Source organism: Carya illinoinensis, chromosome 3 (genome assembly GCF_018687715.1).
Source record: "Carya illinoinensis cultivar Pawnee chromosome 3, C.illinoinensisPawnee_v1, whole genome shotgun sequence".
Taxonomy (NCBI): domain Eukaryota; kingdom Viridiplantae; phylum Streptophyta; class Magnoliopsida; order Fagales; family Juglandaceae; genus Carya; species Carya illinoinensis.
Window position 1 is genome coordinate 44,727,455 of NC_056754.1, and position 22,953 is coordinate 44,750,407.

Consider the following 22,953-nt stretch of genomic DNA (forward strand, 5'->3'; position numbering starts at 1 on the left):
CGTCAATGTTCTAATGAAAAATTCAAATGTGACCGTTGACTGCCACGTCAACACCAATCAAAAGATGACACATCAATAGTGAACATAAACAACTCAATAATAATCTTTTATACTTATCATTGTATGACACAGAAAAAAGTCATCATTGATATGAAATGAGAAACATTTGTTCTGCATGGTTGTCTACGTTAATGGTACAAAAAATCAGAGAATATAAAATGTGATGATGAGATACCATTGAGAAATATATAATTAAAGCACAAACTTTTGCGGTTGATGTAGCATATACTTTTGGGCTTAAGCCTAAGACCACACACGAGTTGATGAGTAAAGAAAATCATGGATTTATTATACTTAGACCTATAAAGGTCGAATGAGATTAAAGATGTTAGTGGATGGCTTGATTCGGTCTTGCCAAAGTATTAAACAACAGAGGGGATCAGCTTGGATGGAATTCCAGCTTGGGGAGAAAGACAAAATTTTTTAAGGGAGAAACCAAATCAAGCGGATCTGTGTGGAGAAAAATGAACACCCGCGTCACATCTTCCTCTTTTCCCTCAGTTTCATTAGATGAGAAATGTGGTAGGTGCATGTGGCCTACCGTGTCTACAAGCTTGTCTTCAATTTCAGTCATGTCACGACACCACTAGTTGTTAGATGACATGTCATGCATGTCATGTAACACAAGTATGACAGTCTCTTCTTTTAAATTTATGACGTCCTTGTAGAGCCATTTTATCATTGTTGACATAGCTCGGAGCAAACTTTGAAAGCATTCATAGCACTCCAAGCGAGGACCAAGTCATATTTGGGTCATTCTCAATATGGCATATCACAATCTCCATCATACAAATTCATGACGTCCTCATCGAGCTATTCTATCATAGGTAACACCGTAATATAGTTTGAGTTCTACAATTATGGTTAGACTAGGCTCTAATATCATCTATAACACTTTAAGAGAAGCCTATATATGTCACATAACTTTAAGCATATCTTGTGGATATGAGATGAGTCCAAATCTGCTTGGATGAACGTGGATTTACATAAGAAAACTTAGATCTTCGACAAGTAGGCATAAGTATTTGATCATTCCCCAAAATTTAGTAAAGGAAACTCATCTTTAATTCAACCCAAAAATCATCACAGCTAGTGCCAAATTGTTGATATTTTGTTTTGCATGTTACTAGACTGGTGAAGAGCTCCTCTTGCAATATAGAAAGAGTAATGTTATATACAGTTAGTTTTGCGTACTTGTTACACACTCTACTGATATGATTGGCTGGATCAATTTTTTTAATATATAACTAATCACATCAGAAGAGTAAGCAAAATGATACGTAAAAGTGACTGCATATAAAATTTTTGATACAGAAATAGTTTCCAAAGTCCGTTATATCCCCGAGGACTAAGGACACTCCAACGGTCAAGTTGGTCCAATTTTTTTATTTTTTTTAGAAAGAAACTAAGGCCAAATTTGGATAATGAACCTGTTTCATCTCATCATTATAATTTTCCTAAATTTTTATACAAAATATAATAAATAATTCAACATTTTTAAATCTCAAAACAATAATAATATGAAAAAAATAATATTTTAACAATATTTTATTCAACTTTTAACTTTTATCTCCACTCACTATTAAAAGCGCACCTAAATAGAGAGGTTCCAAAATGAAGCAATTATCTTCCTTCTAAAAGAGTGTCTCCTATTAATGAAATTCTCATTATTGTTGTTACTTATCATCCCCACACATTACATATCACATTTATTTTATTTTTTTTCATTTTCCCTATAACAAATATGTGGTGTATGAATGATAAGTAAAACAAATTAATTAGTTTAATAAGAATAAAATAAAATAAAAAATAATATTAAAATATATGGTGTAGGGTGATGAGTAGCATCCCTCATATTCATGTAGTGGCCTCAATGTAGTTATTCTCTATCATGGGGCTCTTTGAACAAGAACCGCTAGCAATTTTCTAGCTTCAATCAGTAATTCACTATCCCTATCATTTATCATCGAAAATAATTGTTCTTATATAATGTTAGATACAGTTTTAGAATGTGCAAGTCACATTTGTGCACTGCTTTTAAGAAAAAGTAAAATTTACTATTAAAAAAATAATTTTTATGTGGATTTCAAATCTACTAATTTTTTTTTAACAAAAAGTGTGCCACACTTACATACCTTAAAACCGTAAATATTATTTCTATACATTATTTGATTTAAGTGTACTAAAAAAATGAGAAAATTGTTTGAAAACTTTTTATGTTTAAAGAAACAAAATAATTTTCTTGCTAAAAATTGGGTAACTCAAATATTGTTATTATTTATTGTGCCTCAAACTGGACAGATTAATCAGTCTCTTTCCATCTGCAATGCCTAAAGTTTTTGTTCTCAAGAATAGACATCACTTTTGGAAGGAGAATTTGAAAATCATGGCACTTTTGGAATTGCAATTTCAAATGTAAACATGAATTATTTTGCTTAAAGATAAAGACATGGTATAATGCAAGACACAAGTAGATTCGCCATGTTTGGAATTTAGACTGAACTGAAATCAATTTAGTTTAATCTAATTTTAAGTTGAGTCTAATATTCAAACACTCTCAAATCGCTAAACTTATATTAACTCAAAACTGTTTTACACGTGTGACTCACAAGTTTTTTTAACTCAATATATCTTTACATACGGGACCCACAACCTTTTTCACTTTTCATAAATACATCTAAACTCATTTTAGGTGAGTCCCACAAAACTCGCTCTACCATCTCAACTCACTACTATTCATAAAAAATTCAACTCAGTTCAACATCTAAACGAGGTCTTAATTTTTAAGAAAAATTCTACTTATTACACTATCATCCCATTCTTATTGTACTACTATTATGATATGATATTACCCATTAAGTTTTAAATTGTTTTTTTTTTAAATTATCCAATAATAACGGAAAATGTTATATTTATAAAGTAAGATGATGGTGTAATATAATATATATATATAACTATGTTTTTTAATATTAAGAATATAAGTTGTTGTCTTTGAATACAAAGTTCCAACTCACAAAAAGCCAACCATCTTGGAGTAAGTTATGAAAAACTGAGATGTGCACTTATACGGACCGGTTTGGTTGCACAATTCAAACTATTTTATCTTATCTCATATATTTATTATCTTATCTCATATAATTATTATAACTTTCTCAAATTTTCACACAAAATATAATAAAAAATTTAATTTTTTCAAATCTCAAAACAAAAATAATATTAAAAATTATATTTTAACAATATTTTATTCAACTTTTAACTTTTATCTCATCTCATTTGTGTAACCAAACGAAGCCCCCAAAAGATAGTGCTTATTTGTAAAAAGTTTTCATCCCAAAATTCTTATTTCATCTTCTTTCCAAACATAACTTAAATACAAATACTTTCAAATTGATCATTACAACCTTTTCAAACTAATCATTACAACTTTATCAAACTTTCAAATAAAAAATAAAAAATAATTTAAATTTTTTAAATGTCTAAACAAAAATAATATTAAAAAAATATATTTTAACAATATTTTAATTTTATACTTTTTTTATTCAATATTTTGTCTCTCCTTTCCCAAAATTCTATAAACTATTAATTCAAATATTTTACTACTATTCACCAAGTATCTTACTATTATTTATAAAATTTTCATCTCATTTCACTCTTAACCTTCCCTAACTTGGTTTGAATATCGAAATCTAAGGCTGAGCACTGACTTAGTCAAAGTTGGATTACCCTAAATTCGACTCCAACTCCGATTTGTTTTTGGCTCCGATTCGACTCCAACTCCAACTTGTTGGAGCAGAGTCAGATTTGGACTTTTAGCTTTGAGTTTTTTCTTTACCTTCATATTTAGCCCATTTTAAAAAGAATTTTTTATGGGCTTTCAAATTTCAATTTTTATAAAAAATTAAAAACTAAAACTAAATCATTCTCTGCCAATTTACTTATATACTAATATCTAACTTATTTTTATACTAAACTTATAGTATAGTGTCTAATTACATGTTATCATACTATAATATTACATATTATTTTAGTATCTAATTAGATGTTATTATAATATGGTATTACATGTAATTATACTATAGTAGTTTGTAATTTATTTATAACTTATTTTTACAATAGACTTATTTCTAGTATCTAATTACATATTCTTATACTTTAGTAAATTAATACTATATGTTATTAACTTATTGTACTAGATTTATTAGTTATTTCTATACTAGTGTCTAATTTATTTATATACAAGACTTATACTATAGTGTATAATTACATATTATTATACTAATGTCTAACTTATTTTTAATTTAATTACATACTAAGTTTTCTATTGTCTAATTACATATTATTATACTTTAGTAAATGAGTATATGTGTTATTAGCTTATTATACTAAACTTATTTAAATACTAGTATCTAATTTATTTCTACACTTGATTATGTATGGTAGTTGTTAATGTCGTATTTTGTATACCTTTGGGTCGGGTTTTAAGCAACTCAGGTCTTTGATCTTAGGTTTGCGGATACAAAGAAAACACAGTAAGATGGGGGGCCATGGTGGTGGCTGGGGAGTTTCCGATGCCAAAGTCAATATCGTCTTAGAGTTTAGTACAAGTATGTAGAGAGTTTATAGGGAGTTCATAGTACATAGAGATTGTCTTTTACAAGTGATATCTGGGGTCTGATGCCCATACTCTATCAGGAGGATGTGTCCCCTCAGTAGTTCCTGCAGTTAGGCTTATTTAACATAGCGTGACCTCTAAGGTGGCACATTTAATGTGGCATGGCTATCTGCCCCATTCAGCCAGTGGATGCACGCCGTTAGGCTCCTCCTTTCCTATCAGTCAAAGGATCAAGGACTTCTTGCGATCTGTGCCCACTTGTCTATTAAAGGCTACATGGGATTAAGCTTTGTCGAGGTGGCATTTTCTTCATTCCTTTGCATTACGGTGGATTTTTGTTTGTTCAAAGTCATGGACCAACCTCTGCTCCAGGACCAAAGACCCCTTGATTGAGCCGATGGGTTGCTCGGTTAGTCTGGGCCTCTCCAAGTATTGGGCTCATGCCTTGGGGCTTCGACCCAAATGGAAAAACCCCCTTACAATTATCTCACCAATTCCCATCAGACTAGTCCAACAAGAATGTCTTCATTCCTCTCCTCTCATGTCTTTATGCCACTATCGTCACTTGGTATCTTTCACTCCTGAGTGGGGTGGCTCTTTCACCTTATGGTTCCTCCACGTGTCGAGTGGAAAAACCCCCTTACAGTTATCTCGCCAATTCCCATCAGACTAGTCCAACAAGAATTTCTTCATTCCTCTCCTCTCATGTCTTTATGCCGTCGTCGTCACTTGGTATCCTTCCCTCCTGAGTGGGGTGGCTTTTTCGCCTTATGGTTCCTCCACGTGTCAAGCCTCTTAGCTCCATTTCGTCGTTTAGTGTGACATATGATGCTTCACTTTCCAACTTTACTAGCACGTTCTCCGACGGTTGGGTTATGGTACTTGATGGCAGTTGTTTTGTCCCTTTCACGTTAATGGTTGTCAACCAGTTTCTCCAACTTTGTGTTTTGTTGTGTGTCTCGTGGGATTTGAACCACTCCACTTCCCAAGTTTAGTTCGTGGAAGTTGGAAAGCCAACCACTGCTCTTCTATAGAAGCTTCATCCTATCTTTGTTGTTCCCCTCTTACTTCATTTGCCTTCTCTTTGCATCCTTGTTCTCTTTGCTCAACCTCTCCTTTTCATCGTCTCCTTCCTCATCCTTACTTGCAATGGCTGTCAAGAAATCCAATAAACCCATGGTCTCTGGTGAGTAAGACATGGCTGAGGTTCATACTTCAAAACCAGGCTATACCGATCATCACTAGTGCTCGAAGGGTTCCTGTGAATTTCTATTGTCGCTTATCTTTACCTACCACATCCCATACACGGTGGTTTTTGAGATTCCTAGGCCACGGGAAGGGGCTATCAACGCCGACTATTCTGCCTCACGTGTTGCCCTCTTCTCCAGCATGTTCTCCTGTGGGTTGAGGTTGCCTTTCCCTCGCCGTGTTCATGAAGTCTTCAACTGTCTCAGGTTAGTTCCTTCCCAACTTCACCTGAACGCTTGGTGGATCCTGATGTGCTACTACATTTTGTATATATAGTTTGCATGCGCGAGGGGGAGCATTGGGTAAGCAACGTTGTTGTAGCGTTACAGGCTTGCCACCATCTTTTTCTTTTTGTAGGTGAATAACTCCATCCTCTACAACATAGTTTATGTCAAGGGGAGGTTTGGCCTCCACTCTGTGAGGAGAGAGGCTAAGATGCTTTGAGCCATCCTTCCTCTTTGGTTTTCCCAGCGACCGAGTTTTCCAGCCGTTGGCTACCTCAACAATTAGTTGAAGTTAGGTCGGGCTAGCAAATGGCCTATTGGCCATCTTGGGGTTGGGAGTCCATGCAGGCACTTTGCTTCTAGACAAGTTGGGCCGCCTTGAAGTCGAGTCAGTCTGTTGGTCCTCGTCGAGAAAGCAAGTAGGAGTTGCTCACCAAAGTTACGAGAGGCAAGTCCATTAGTGTAAACAATCTCTGATAGCTGCTAACCTGATTAGTTCGTGGTGCATAGAGTAGGTTTGAGGCGTTTTGTTATTAGAGATGGTGCTATTGAATTGCGTTGGGTAGTCCGAGTACTGAACCTGCATTCCACCGAGGGAATGGTAGGAATGATTCGGGCTATGCCCTCTCCTTTTGTCCCCCGGGGACGTAGTTTGTTGGACAATTAAGAAGCCTATCCTCGCTTTGCCGTGATGGGAGGCCAAGTGGCTCACTAAGGCCACACTCGACTTGGTCTACGTTGGGTCATCGAGTGATAACACTTGTGCTTCACCGTGAGGTAGGCCAGGTCACCCTAAGGCCTGGCTAGCCTGTTGGCCCTCAACGGAAAGGTAGACGAGAGTTGTGCTCGACCTATAAAAGTCAACTTTGTTAGTTTAAATAACCTTTGAAACTTTACAAACCCGAGCTAGAGTGATGAAGATCATGGGCGTTCCGTTGGAAAAGATAGTCTTTCCAAGGTTAATCTGTACTTCGTCGAGGGAGGGGATGCCTCAGGCCATGCCCTTTCCTTTTGTCCCCCAAGGAGTTAATCTATCGGACGATTGAGGAGCTGGTCTACACTTCACTATGATGGGGATGAGGTAAGCAGTTTGGGCAGCCAAGAGGCTAGACACGCTCTCCTCTTTGGGGAGATCAAATTGAGCTAGGGGTTGGTTCTGCCTATAAGCCCTTACGGGAGGGTAGGTTGTTCGGACAGTTTGTGACTGGACTCACTCCCGTCTGTTGGCACTGTAGGAAAGGTAGGTGAGGGTTAGACTAATGCTGATCCCACTCTTCATCATAGTATAGGTCGGGGTAAGTTGTTAGGTCGCTGAAGGGCCAGACTCGCTTTGCCTTGCGGGAGGGATAAGGTGGCCTTAGGCTCACCTCACCTTTGGGAGCCCCATGAGGAGGTAAGTACTAGGCAGTTTGCGATTGGACCCGCTCTTGCCTATTGATGCCCATGAGGAATGTAAGTTGTTAGACAGCTTAGGACTAGCTGCACTTCGCCGTAGGAGGGATCAAGTAGCCTTAGGTATTACACCCATCCCTTTGGTACCTAGCGAGGAAGGTAAATATCGACATTACCTTTGTTCGAGCGGCCTAGGAGGCTGGGTCGCCAGGGGGGCTGGACTCGCTTGTTGACCTTTGCAAGGAGGTATTCGCGATGCATAGAGGAATACGCGAGTATCATGTACTGTTCCCTCCCATCCGGTGTAAACAAATGTAAACTTCATATTGAAGTCACATACACACAACACGTTCTGGGCAACTCACCCATGTCGATTGTGAAATGCCTCACTTACATCAGCAGGCACAATAGCTTCCATCATGGTGCCGTCAATTGCACCAAGGCATCGTTGCAAACGAATAAGTAGGTAACTAGAAACTACTTATATCAAGTTGCTACTTTAAGAGAGCTAGTAAAGTAGTTACCGCAAACCAATGATAGTTTTAAGTGTTGCTTGAGATGTAAGGATGCACCCTAGTAGTGTGTTGGGGCGATAATATGTGTCCCAAGTGTGCATAGGAACCGCATCACTCTTCTTACATGTTATTTAATGGTTTTTGAAGAATGTGGAAACCGCTCACCCACAATGCATTGTCCATTTCCACGTGCCACTAGAAAATAGAAGATGTCTACTTGTTCCTCAACGATTACCCCTCGTCTAGAATCCTTCTTCCTCTACTTCTTGCCGTCCTAACCCACCCATTTCCGGCCTCGATTTGTTGCCGGAGCAGCTCCCACGAGCTCAACTCCGTTCAACCCCTTTTTGGCTTTCCACCGTCGTTTCCACCGCCATCCACGGCCCAAACTTGCTTCCTTTAACTTCATAAACATCTCAAGACCCTTCCCTATCAATTTCATATTTTGGTTTGTCCCCGTTCGAAAGTGGGTAATTTATTACCCACGGCCACAGTGTAAAATACACTGTTACGTTGCTTTTCCTCCGCCGTTTGCAACGCCGTGAGCTTTCAAAAAATATCGTATAACGCTGTAAGTATTTTCCAAACTCTACTTTTAGATTTAAATATATTTTGTTCTTACAATAAATATTTGCTGTTGGTTGGTTGATTTCGGACTGAGTCCGAGGAGTTCGGGGGTCGGATGGATTGAGGACGAAGTTGCTTGGTTTAGTTGTTTTGTGATTGGTTGGTTATTTGTGCCTTGAGGCGTGCGTTATATATTGGATTCATGTGCTGTTTATGTAATTGAGAAAATCATGTTTTGTTGGCGTAAATGGATTTTCGGGTGCGTGTGTATCACGACCCCAAACCGGGATAGGGCATTATCTCGGTGGAGCTCCTTTGGTCACTCGGGAGTGGATAATACTGAGTGACATCCCCTGGGTTGTCGCAGGGCGACGACCGGATCGCACGATACGATAACATTGTCGTGTCGACTCCGTGGTTCCTAGAGTGGCGGGGATTAGAAGATGGCCTGGCCAGGGACACGTTGGGCGCGAGTACTGGGCATCACTCGTTTAGGTGTCACACGCGTAGACGTTACCTGCGATGTGGCACAGAGCCAGAGTGTGCAGATGATCCCTAGGAGAGATCATGGTATATGCATAATTGGATCGGTTTTTATGGTTTTGGTTACGAGCCATTTTCTGGAAAAATGGCGAGGTTCGTTTTGAGGCTATGTGATCCATTTTTTGGGAAAATAGTGGTTTCTGTTTTAGGCCATTATCTGGGATAATTGCGAGGAACGGTTTTAATGGTAATGTTTTTGGGCCAAATGGGTTTTTGGCGTGCATGAAAAAATATGGTTTTACAAGACATGTGCATTGGCTTTTCTTTCATGCATATTGTTTGAGTTTTATATGTTTTTATCTAGTGGTGTTTGGATTTTACTTACCTGCGGCACAATTTTTGGTTTCGTAGATTTTGGTGTAGAGTTCGAGGAAGAAGAAGAGGCTGAGCCCGAGGATGCGGCTCCACCGGAGTTCTAAGTTGGAGTTATGCTTTATAGTTGGTTTGAAACAATATTCGTGTTTTGTAATATTTTATTATGTATGTTTTGAACAGTTTTGTATTAAATAATGAAAATTCTGATACTTAGTTTATGACTTTACTATCCGCTGCGTGTTTTTTCGTGCACATTTGTTGCTTATACACACACTTGGCACTCGTTGATAGGGTGGTGATCCGTGATGTCATCATCCGGACGTCTCGATTTCATCGTGTCCGTCCATGGGGATTTGGGGGCGTCACACTTACAACAGTGAACATGATATGACATACATGTAATAGATGACATATTTAACATTATGTACTTGTAATATATAACAAAATATCTTGTGTAACAGATGAAAATCATGATAGAATAAATTCTGTGTAATAGACAAATATGTGATAACTTAGCATGGTCTGACATATATGATAACACACATAGATACACTATAGTTCCTTTTCTTAGCACACATATACAGTAGACTGCTAGTAAGTTAAAAGCTAACTTACCTCGATCTCCGCATTTCTTATAAAACCTCAAGCGCGATCACGAGAAACTGTAATTAGTGATTCTAAAAGTTAGTACTAAATCACTAATAATTTGAAATATGGAAAATACTAATCTTAAATAGTAAAATTTCCATTTTACCCTCTACATGTAGGAAAATGACTGTTTTACCCATAACTTAAGGATTTTGCATACTAACTCCAAAAGTCACCAAAATTTACATGCCTCATGTAAATTTTATTCTCAACTCAAATATCAATTTAGAAAAATTTAAAACTAATCACAATTATTAATATTCTATAGGGCTGAAATTCCCATATGTTATTTCCATTAATTTTTGTTTCTAACTTATTTTGATTAACCTTTTGATCTATTACTTATAAAGATGTGTTCTTTAAACTAAACCATCTCATGATTTAAAAAGATGTCCCAAAACATATATTAGCTTCTAATTCAAGATCACATGGTTAAAAATTAACCAAAACATAAATTTAGTCAAGAACATCCACACTTTGGCCTATCTAAATATCTCTTTGCATAAAATTTCATATTTTTGAAACTAACATCAAATATTTTTAAAATAATAATATAACATGTATATAAGATGCTTAGGCTCCTCCAATAAAATTATCAAAGTCATTGGAATAGGTTTAGACCACCAAAGAGTTAAACTTTCTCAAAACAGAAACTGTTTTTCCTCTTCCAGTTTTTAAGTTTCTAAATCTAAGAAAATCTTTCATCAAAACCTTTAATCATGCAAAACTCATCAACCAATGATCATATAAACATGTTAACAATACTCCATAAAAATTTCGGACCAATATATATCCATTAGCTTAGTCAAAAACTCCAAATTATAACATATTCTCCAGATTATCTCCTAGAATGACCTTTCTATAGTTTACACAATATTTGACTGGTCAAATGATTTTCAAATGAGACAAATAAGATATCCATATAAACTAGACTAAAAAAGAAATAACTTATATGAAGGAGACTTTATGATATAACACTTATAAAAGCTTTAAAATGGACGTGCAAAATAATACTTAAAAGCTATCCGAGAGAGTTTGGTGTTCTTTAAATGAAAGGTGTAAAGGAAGATATTTTCGTAGGGAGTGACTGGAGGTATTTATGGACAAAATATGGAAGAAGATGATGCTGGAGTGAGAGTTGTGTGTAGGTCTCTCTTACCTGGAGTAAGAGTTAAGTGAAGGTCTCTCTTACCCGAAGTGAGAGTGGAGTGTAGGTCTCTCTTACGTAGAGTGAGAGTTAAATATATGTCTTTCTTACCCGGAGTGAGAGTAGAGTGTAAGTCTCTCTTATCCAGAGTGAGAGTGAAGTGTAGACTTGGAAGAGTGAGGTGGCTAAGATCTTTCTATGTGTCCAATTAAAACTTTTCTAACTATTTCTAATAATCAAAAGCACACTTCTGATACTATAGTGAGTAACAATACTAATTATGTAGTTAAACTAAAACCTATACAATTAATAGATTCGTGAAAACTTATGAGATTTTCACGAAATTCTTGAAATTAATAGAAATTTTATAATTAAATTTTTAGCAGACTATTACAGAACATCTGGTTGTTCGAGCATTGGAGAAACAAACGGCTCGATCCAAATGGCTGTGTGGTTAAAGACGCTGTAGAATCATCACGTCATCCTTCTATGAGTACCGAATAAGCCCAATATATGGCTGCAGTGAAGGATGTGATCGTCATACCTATGCAGGCAGAGAGGGGTGGTGGTTGAATGTTATTTTTCTAACTTGACGTGTGTGTAATTTCATTTTTGCTATAAGGTTGTACTTTTATTTGAAATTTATTACCATTTGTCAAGTACATGTCGAATTGCTAAGTAATCTTGGAATTTTGGTATTTTATAAACTTTATTGGTTATATTAAATAGGTTAAAAATAAGCTAATGTTGAGAATTTGAACATCCAATATTTCAAATCATAACGATATTATTGTATATGCAGGATGCTTAGATATAAATTGTAAATATTCCGATAGAAACAAGTGATAAATTTTCATTGCTGTAATGAAAAGATCATTTTTTAAATTTTTTTCAGGACTCACCCATTTTGAAATATTTATATTAATGGGATTGGAAATGCAATAACGAATTGCATTTAATGATTTCTATTTCATAATTATTATGATATATATTATAATAAAAATTTTGATTTTTAGAAATACGGTTCTACCTAAATTTCGAAAATGCCAAGAATTATTAATTAATCTAAATTTCAAAAATTATTTGTTATTAATTATGTGATTTTAATATTTTTTGGGTATGTAATTTATTAATTACTATTACTTAAAAAAATATATTTCTAAATGATACTAAATCGTTACAAATACTATGCAATAATTGGTGAGACCTACAATTATCAAATCTCTCAAAAAGTTAAAATCATCTCATTTCACTTCTAAATCTAAACACAATTTTTTAAAAATTAATTCATCTCATCTTAATTTAACAATCTTACTGTTATTTACAAATTATCTTAACTCATCTCATCTCAGCTCATTATACAAACCCTACCTTATAGGGCCCATTTGGTTTGTAAACTACACTCAATTTAGTTGAGTTCGGTTCACTTTTAAATCTCTTTTATCGTCCAAACAGCCTAAGTGAACTGTCTTCATACTTGAATTCAATGAGTTTTGTTCATGTAGATGGACAGATAAAAGCTAATAATGCAGCTTTACTATTTTTTTCCTGTAACTCTCTCTCTACTGTCAACTTTATCACTCTCTCTACCTACAACAAGCCATCATCTCTCTCTTTCTCTATCTTTTTGACAAGCCATCAACTCTCTTTCTCTCTCACATTTATTTCTTCTGGCCAGTACAAGTCTTTTTTTTTTTTTTTTTAAATATCAGACAAGCACTGCCAGTGAACAGCCATGGGTCTCACCAACTTTACAAATTTTCATAAATATATCTAAACTCATTCTAATATCTAAACACACTTTAAACTCATCTTAGATGAACCCCACAGAACTCACTCCACCATCTCAATTTATTACTGTTCATAAAGAACTGAGTTCAGCTTAACTTAACTTAACATCCAAATACAGTCTTACACTCCACGCTGAAATGACTTTACGAGGATGTCAAAGATTAAAATCTCCTGTACAAATTTGGCATCCTTGTGAGACCATTGAGGGAAAGAGATATCTCTTAACCAAAGCTCTTAAAAGCACACTAGCTATATGATGTATTGTTCCTATTAATCGAAAGATTATCATGGAAATGAACTTGGTAAAAACCCCTCATTTGAGAAGAGCTAATGCATGGATTGTGATGCGTTCTTTGTCTCGTGCTGTTCTTTTGATACTCCTTCTACACTTCTGCTTGGAGCTGTTCTTATGCCTGCACAGTTAATGAGACCCCACTTTCTCGAGGATGGCATGCAATTAATCGTTTGGATGTTAAAAGTATATAAGATGATTGGAGTTTTTGTGAATAATAATAGTGAGTTAAGCATTTAAATGAGTTTTGTAATAGAGTGTGAGTCTCATTGAGATGTGTTTGGATGTATGGAGTAAATTGAGATATGTTTAACTTTTTATATAAAGTTAAAAAAGTAACGAGTCTCATAAATAATTAATTTGTTGTTGTGGTGATAGAATAATTATTTTATTTATATGTTTTAGTAATAAAATAAAAATATATCGTTTCAATAAAAAGTGCTGGGTTAAGATGAAATAAGTGAGATTATTCCATATAAAAAGTGTGTTTGGACGGAGAGTGTATATATATATATCCATCCATACGAAAATATCTGATAATCTAAAATAGTCTTATCATCCAAGCACAACCTAAATCGCCCTTAATAGTTGATGAAGTCCACACATATTCTATTTCTAGTGTTAGGGATATTAAGCAGATGTCTTAGAGAATATTTAGAGAATGTGATGAGATGAAAATTCTATGAATAATATTAAAATTGTTTGTGAATAGTAATGAAATAATTTGAATTATGATATTTTATTGAATTTTGGAAAATGAATGAAAAAAATTAAATAAAAATACTATAAAGTTAAAATACTTTTAGAATATAATTTTTTAATATAATTTTTTTTTTTTAAATTTGAAATAGTTAAATTGTTTTCTTATATTTTGTTTAAAAGTTTGAAAAAGTTATAATGATTAAGTAATACTTAGATGAAATAGTTGAGGATTTGAAATAAAAAAGCATTTTTATTTGAGTTATGCTTGAAAAAGAAATAAAATGAGATATAAAGATAGAATCAGATGAGATGAGATGATACATATTTTCAAAAAAATCTCTAGCCACTAAAATTGCAAGGGGGTGAGAATTTTCAGTATACCCAAAAATACTTTCCACAACAAGTTCTTGAGAAGCCTGAATCACTTTTCTAATTATGTGCACAATTTTAGGCAACCTTCCCCAAGGTAGAAGGAAGCAAATCTCCAAATTATCAACAATCATGACAATCTTTCTCATACAAATGGTGCTAAAATTGTCATGAGAAAAAACTGCTCGTTCGAGCAATCTATCCAGGCAAGATTGTGATTGGATAGATTGTGATGAACCAATCCCTAGTAAGATTGCTCGTGACAATCTGTAAATGAACCAGTTCATTTACACATTGCTAGTTCATTTATATATTAGTTCAGTTCAAGTCTGTAAATGAACAAGTTTGTACAATTGTTCGTTCGATACTCGCTCGATAAAATTTGAACTGAGCTCGATTTGTGAAAAACAAAAAAAAAACTTGATCATAGAAGCAGAAAGCTACTCAATTAGTAAATGACACTTGATTAAATTTGACACGATTCGATTAAAACTCATTAAAGCTCGCTTGTTTATGCCGACTCGACTCCTTAGTTCAACTCGATTAAAACTCTTATATATGGAGAAATTACTCAACTAGAACTCTTTTAGTATTTTCTAACTCGACTCAATAACCTATAAGCTTGACTTGTTTGGATAGATTACAACCCTAGGTGCTAAAAAGATACCCAATTACCCTTCATCCTTTTCCAGACACATATGACACAAAACATAAGCAATATAATTGATTGAAATCGTCATCATTCCAAAAACCACAAAATATAATTAACTAGCTAGCAATGTCAATTCACAATCTCCATGCAAAACTAATCCTGCTTGACAAAATTTTTTCCAGTCCAACATTAAAAAATTAGACATAAACGCCCGAAGCAAGCAGCAAAAACAAGGACCCAAAACCCTGCCACAAGAAATAATGGTAATTAGAACCAGCAACAAAATGTTATATGTCTGCAATGATGACAAATAGAGAGTCAAAATCACAAACATACCAAGAAGACAGAAGCCACTGCTCCTGTGATAAGCTCCTTGGTAAGACTACGGTTTCGCCTGGAAGAGGTTGCTTCATAGCTGCAAGTGATACTGCTGTTAAATAACATCTTTCCAGACAAGAAGTAATTGATAAATGAACAGTATAGTCAACATAAGACAAAAAAAAAATACTATCTAACATGTCTTTCAAGCATCCTTAGACGACAGACTATAGCCATTGCAATGCTTGATCATCTATGGACTTCTAGCTCAATAGCATCTGAATAGACTATCGTTTGTTTTCAGAGATGAGATGAAATTAAAGTTGAAAGTTAAATAAAATATTATTAGAACATACTATTTTAATATTAAGTGCATGTTTGGAATTGTGGTGGGTAATATAGCTTTTAGCCTTAGGGATTTTAGTTGTAGACCTTCTGTAATAAGTTCTACTATTAAAAAGTTATTTACTCTTTAGTAATCATATGTCTAAAACACTTTCAAACATGTTACATCTGTTTAAAAATAATATAAAAAGTGTTTTTTGAGGTTGAAATGACATAAAAGGTCATTTGAGGTAGTATCGTGCTTGTGATAAGATCAAAGGGCAAATTTGTAATCATTTGAAAGTTGTATAGGTATTTTCGTCCATTGACAGTCTTATTTAAAATTAAAACTACATTCCGCACCATCAAAAAATGTACTTTTTAGCTTTTTTTAAGATTAAAAAGTACTTTAATATGTAACAACCTAGTTTTATCATTAAAGTGCTCTTGAGGCTATTTACACACTTTTTATGACCCAAATGCAACCCCAAACAGGCCCTACAGAGATGGAGTGTTCAGCTATTTTAAAGCAGAACATAAAATAGAAACGGAAATGCGAGAAACCAAGTTCCCAGCCTATTGGCGTGATTGCCTAAAGCTATCCAAACTAAACTTAACATCCCCAGTGGCCGTATGAAAATGACTCCATACTTATCTTCACCACTATTATAAATGTTCAACAGTCACAAGCTTAATTGGAAAAATAGGACAGCAGTATAGGGAATGTAACACCCCAATAGAAGCCCCAAACCACATAACCTATATTTCAAAAGGACTAGTCAATGATACAATTGGAGCCCCATTGAAACCTTATAAAGAGCAAGAACTTCTCTTTTCCAAGCAATGTGGGAATCCCATACATAACCTACTCTACTCCTTATCATATGAGGTATTACAATTTACCCCCTTTAAATTTCTAACGTCCTTGTTGGGCCTATCTGTCGTAGGTGGCACGGCTCAATATCCCAACCTGGCTCAAGTCTCACATTTTTAATTGTGATAGGCTTTGATACCATTTGTAATTCTCCCAATGGAATGTCTAAACCACATGGTCTATACTCCAAATATATTAGTTAATAATACAATTGGAATCTCATCGGAACATTATAAAGAGCAAAAACTTCTCATTCCCAAACAATGAGATCCCATATACCATCTACCATTATCTTTATCATATGGGCTATCACAATAAACATTTATAACACGCCAATGGAAGGCCCAACCCACATAGCCTATACTCTAAAAGAACTAGTCAATGATACAATTGGAGCCTTATTAGAATCTTATAAAGAGCAAGAACTTCTTCCTCCTAAACAATGTTGGATTTCATACAACACCTACCCTTATCCTTATCATCTGGGGCATCACAAGAAGTCAAGGATCTAAAAGAATAAATAATTTTTTTTTGCTTTGATAAGTAAAAAATTTATCAAACCATATAATTAGGCATAGCTCAAGTACACAAGGATTATACAAGTGGAAACACCTAATTATAAGCTAACAACTAGAAAAGGAAACAAAAAAGATGTGGTTTCTTTTCTTGTTTTTTTTTTTTTTTTTTGAAAAAAAAGAATTGCTTAACTCAACTAAGCAAGGCAGTCTTCGATTTGAAATGAAAATTTTTCTACAGAATAGTTTCATTCTTTGGAAAGTAAGAAATCTTTATTAAAAAGCAGAAAAAGGCACCTAAGGAGGAAGTATGCAAGAGAGATACCTATTGAAGAGTAAAAAGATACAAGAAAATCATGTGGATTATTGAGCCCATTAAAGTCTATAAAAGTAGTCCAAAAAATAGTTCAATATATCAAAATATTAATAAAATTCTAATCCCGGATTTTATTCAGCAGCCAAGCAAAGCTTCAAGTCCCAATTCCTCCAAGACATTTTTACAAGATTCTAACTTCTGGCAAGTGAGTAAATAAAGCATCACAAGCCAAACAATCCAATTTTGTTGAATTGGCAGAGTTTGCCTTGGCCATCTCGAGCAGTTAGTTCTACTATATATCTAATGACCTAATTTATTCGGATATCCCATTCAAATCCAAATCTTTTCACCACTTCACATTTACCGAATGCAAAATTAGGCTGAACTTTCAGCTTTCATTTTCAGGATTTTTAAATCACTTTTTTCCATCATTAAAGGCATACCCATAAGACAAAGAAAAAACAAAGCCCTTTGCGTTATATACATATATGTCCTCCATTTTGATGCAACCCTTAACTATATACTTTTTTGAACTGAAGGAAACACTTAATGCATAAATGCATATATAAATCCTCCAAGAGAAAAAACCCCATTGGAAGACAGAATTTAAAATGTTATAGTGGAATACAATTCTAGAAAGCTCCCTTGGATTATAAAGGGTGTTTCCTATATTTATTTTTTCAAGACTCAATCAAGCAAAACTTTTTCTAGTTGCAAAAGTTTTCTGGTAATAGAAAAAAGTTGTGGATTCCAATGCTATGGCATCAGATTGGAGATTGAGTGAGACGCTAGGAGTTGGCTCAAGTGGTGGGCTTGATCTTGGAGGTATGCTCCACTGTTCTAAAATCCTCGGGTGCAAAAATTTCTAGGGGCCAACTCACATGGTGAAAAGTCAATGATTTACCAATCTATGTTATGTAAGAGCGTAACGTGGACCCAGGATTTATCTGGATAAAAGATCCGGGATTCCTCATCATAAGAAAAAAGATTGAAAATTGAGTGAGCTGGAGAACACTTTAAAAACTGTTGATAATTCCTCAAATCAAGACTTCAGAGAATAATAGAATAGACCAAAAAAAAAAAACCCCATTCTTCTGTGGGTTACGGGAGAGAAAAGGACGATGATTAGAACTCGGTAAAATACTCAAAAACCCTAAATTTGCAAACGACATTGGCCAAATGCTTCATAAGACAAATTGGACATGTTAACAGGCTAATTTTCTAAAATCAATTCAAAGACTATAATCCGAACTGCCAATTTTCACAATGAGCTGGATCACACAAAACCCCAAATGCATCGAGCCAAGAACCTTCCGAATTGTTCAAAACAAACCGCTTTCCAAATTTAAAAAAAAAAAAGAAAAAAAGTTCTTTGGGAGATCGGATCGAGCTTACATAAAGAACGAGGCGGTGACAAAGAGGCCAATAGCGAGCATGAAGACCGATAGGGAAGGGTACCACGCGTCTGGAACGGGACTGGCAATCGGTTTCGGCGCCTTTGAAGACAAAATTAACAAAAGTGAATATAGAGATCGATAAGAAAGTGAAGATCAGTAATCGAAGAAAACAAAAACTAGAGAAAATGTTTGAGAATTAAGAGGTATACCATCGCTACGAGGCAGCAGAGTTGGGAAGGCGACGTCGGTTTGTTTCTCGCAGGTGAGGTTGGATCGAACAAACGCTGAGGATTCGGGCTCGAACTGTGGGTCAATATAAAAACACATTATCGGTTTGCTCGGACCCATCTAACGGTGGATAAATTACCACGTAAGCACAAAAACACAACTACTTGGGTTCGAGACTTGAGTCGTTAGGGAGAAGTACAATCGGTATGGTAAAGTTACGCGTAAGTATTTCAAAAAATTATTTATTTATTTATTTTTATAGCAAACATCAATATAAGCATTGCAAAAAGTTTTTGATAGGATCAGCGACTATAGAGGCCTACGTGGCAATTTTTTTTTTAACTATGCAAAACGCACCATTGTTGGTAGCATTTGAGACGTTCTTCTTCCCATTTCAAATTCAAGCCCCCCCCTCCCCCCGCGTTGAATTCGAGCCCGCGTCGAATCTACTCCCCACATGTGTCGAACCTCATTTGCCCACTACCACCGACGATGTCGTTTCTTTCAAGCGACACCAAACCCGTCTACACATCCCCATCAAATGGTGAGTTTGCCGTAGAGATTTGGGAATACCCACACCTCTAGACCATTTTCATCGTTTGAAAGCATCTCGTGTCGCCCAACACTTGCGAATCGTCGTCGTCCCTCTCGTTGCTCAGCACCTGCAACTTGTCGCCACCCAGTACCACCCAACCTGAATCTCCCCAGCACCACTCTTCGACCTCCTTGTGCCAGCCCCGTGTTTCTCTGCTTTGCCACCTAGCAGCTCAGCAATAAGAGGTAACTCTCTTTTGTATTTTTACTTCGGTCTTTAAGCTCTGTCGCTATTATATTACTTGGTTTGGTTTGAAAATGTCGAGAATGCATTTTATGGTTGTATTTGCCACCAAAAATGAAAGAAAGAAAGAAAGATATCAGCTTTGTTGCAGAAGATGAATTTATTCTAGGCCAGCATTAATATTTGAGTGCACAAGGGTAAAAAAGATTGGGTATCGATCCCATTTGTTATGACAATAACTAGGAAAGGAGTGATAGACCTAATAAATTGTCTTCCTTAAACTAACTTTACTTACCCATGCTGCAGATATCACTTCGGAATCTGACCAAAGTTGCAACTTTTGGAAGTTCTTCATCCAAGTCTAGGGAAAGGTAAATCCTTGTTTTCTTAGCTAGCTTTCCCCCAACATACGAATTGGCTAATCAATTAGAGTAATTTTTGAATCTCTGTATGTCTCGTATGAAAATAATCTCAGTTGACGTGCATTTTCATTCTCAGACTTCTTTTTCCATTTGTTTCTCGGGACTTTTCCTCTCCGATCAGAAACACAAGCTTCAACCCATGAAGGGTTTATTAGAATTTTGTGGAACTTTTAGCTTTGAACAATATATAGACTTTCACCAAATCGTTCATGTTATTTGTTTCCAAACAAAGTAATGGAACATGAGATTTTTTTGTGAATGTGGGATTGAACTGGTTTTTGTGAAAGGATCCAAACCATGCTGGTTCTGAAATGAGTGATTGCATTGTAGATTAGAACCTACTGATTGCCTTCAAAACTCTTTTTTTATGGCCCATGAGACCATTTAGTGGTTAATTGTTATTTTCAAGAGAAAAAGATTGTACCACTAGAAGTTTTCTCATTTTAGTAGGAACTTGAGAAAATTAAGGCAAGTTCATATTTTCCGATCGATAATGATCATGAGCCGCATGAGGCTAAATGAGTTTTGATAGGGGCGAGCCACTGTAACGGTGTTCAATTTTGCACACCCTACGTGGTAATCGTTTTTATTTATTTTTTATTTTTTATAATTCTTTGAAACCCATTAATTTTCAGTAGGAAGTTTTTATATTATTCCCATTTGAATTCAATGAGATTTAGAATATCTAGGCAAGACCATTTTCATTACCTTGTTTACAATATTCTCATAAAAAGATTGAAGCGAATTTATTTATACAATTAAAAATAATGTTAATGTTGATGTATGCAGGAATGATAAAGTGCCCCCTTATGCTTAAATGCTTTTTATTTTATTTTTATTTTTTTTTAAATTTTCATATTGTTTTTAATGGTTATCAACTATGAGACTTTAATGTTCATTTTTCTTCTTTTGACATAATGTACTTCCCCTTTAAAGTCTTGGAAGACATTCAAAGAATTAGTGTGATGAGAAAGAGGAAGATGGAATGGCACCCAGGCCTTCGACTTCGACTTTGCAGTCATTAATGACATCTCAAAATACATTTGGAGATCCAAACGATTACCATGTGAGTGGCATGTTGATGTCTTTTATTGTTTTTAACAAAGTGTGTTTGACGTGCTCATTAATCTAATTATTTATATTATTGCAGCATAGTTTTAATGTAAATATGTCCTACCCTCCGCTTTTGAGTAATCCGGATAACTTTAGGCAATAATTTTCTGCCTTTTCAGAATTTGAAGAAAATGTTAGAAGTACATTTTTTGATGCTGCTGATGGTATTACACATTTTTTTTTCAGCTTTCACTTTAATGACACTAATATTAAATTGATGTTAATCCATCCCTATGTTTCCATGTTTAGAAATCTTATTTGATATAGATGAAGATTTAGAGGGTATCACTGTTATCCCAGATGATGAGGTACGGATTAAAGCACCAAGATCCGGTATGGAATTTGAGAGTGAGAATGAGCTTACGGCCTACTATAAGCAATATGCCAAGCAAGAGAGATTTGGTGTAAAGACACAGAGGAGTAAGAGAGATGATGATAGGAGGCCTATGTATGTGACTATTGGATGTGCCCGTGGGGGAAAATACTAACCTAAGAACATTAATATCTTGAAGCCACATGCAACAACTAAAACGGATTGTAAAGCAAAGGTAAATGTGACGTTGAACAAGAATGACAAATGAGTTATCACCACAGTTGAAAATATACACAACGACATTACTATCAGTCCCAAGAAGATAAGACTCTTGTGATCTCACAAACATTTAGATGACTACAGTCAACGGATCCTCGAGCTTAATGATAGAGCTAGTATTCAAATGAACAAGAATTATTTTTCTCTTGTCGTTGATGCGGGGGGTTTTGAGAATCTAGATTTTCAAGAGAGAGATTCTGAAATTTTATTGATAAGGCTAGATATTTAAGATTGGATAAAAGAGGTGGCGACGCTCTTTATGAGTATTTCCAAAGAATGAGAAACCAGAATGATGGGTTCGTTTCTGCGATGGATGTCGATGATGAGGGAAGGTTATGGCATGTATTTTGGAGATGTTGTAACCTTTGATACAATGTACCTAACAAACCGGTACGGGATGCCTTTTACTCTATTTGTTGGTGTTAATCATCATGGGCAATCCATACTACTAGGGGCGGGGTTGTTGTTAAGTAAGGACACGTATTCCTTTGTTTGATTGTTCCACATGTGGTTGGATTGCATGAATGGTTAAGTACCCAAAGCCATCATAGCCGACCAAGATCGGGCAATGAAGAATGTAATTTTGATTTTATTTTCGGAAACCTGCCATAGATATTGTCTATGACATATAATGTGCAAACTTCCAAAGAAGTTAGGATCTCGCTCCCATTTCAACACAGGGTTGAAGACCTCCATTCAAATTGCATTGTATGATTTACAAGACATGTATGGAATTTGAGGAGAGGTGAGATCAACTTCTTGATAAGTATGATCTCAGAGATAATAATTGACTCAAGTCCTTATACGAGAAAATGACTTTTTGGGTTCCGGTTTACTTGAAGGATGTATTTTGGGCTAGTATGAGCATGACACAACTGTCAGAAAGCATAAATGCTTTTTTCGACGGATATGTCCATTCCGGTACGACCTTGAAGGAATTCGTGAACCAATTTGATAATGCTCTGAGGAAGAAGGTGGAGCTAGAGACAACAGCTGATT

The 22,953-nt window shown here is 35.3% G+C and overlaps 1 protein-coding gene across 1 annotated transcript; it reads right to left on the reverse strand.

The window, feature by feature from the left end:
• Positions 1 to 15,124: 15,124 nt before the first annotated feature.
• Positions 15,125 to 19,189, reverse strand: LOC122304357 (transmembrane protein 258-like). Its single transcript, XM_043116585.1, has 4 exons — positions 19,031 to 19,189; positions 18,820 to 18,920; positions 15,414 to 15,492; positions 15,125 to 15,322 (listed from the first exon to the last, which is right to left on the reverse strand). Exons 1-4 carry the CDS (start codon positions 19,031 to 19,033, stop codon positions 15,275 to 15,277), a joined length of 231 nt encoding a protein of 76 aa, XP_042972519.1. The 5' UTR covers positions 19,034 to 19,189; the 3' UTR covers positions 15,125 to 15,274.
• Between the last annotated feature and the right edge of the window lie 3,764 nt (positions 19,190 to 22,953).

Excerpts from the sequence above, each read along its gene's own strand:
- LOC122304357 (XM_043116585.1), bottom strand. Across the intron at positions 15,493-18,819 it reads GTCACCGCCTCGTTCTTTAT|CTATGAAGCAACCTCTTCCA; the intron begins GTAAGCTCGATC and ends TATCACTTGCAG. Across the intron at positions 15,323-15,413 it reads CAGTGGCTTCTGTCTTCTTG|GGTTTTGGGTCCTTGTTTTT; the intron begins GTATGTTTGTGA and ends TTCTTGTGGCAG.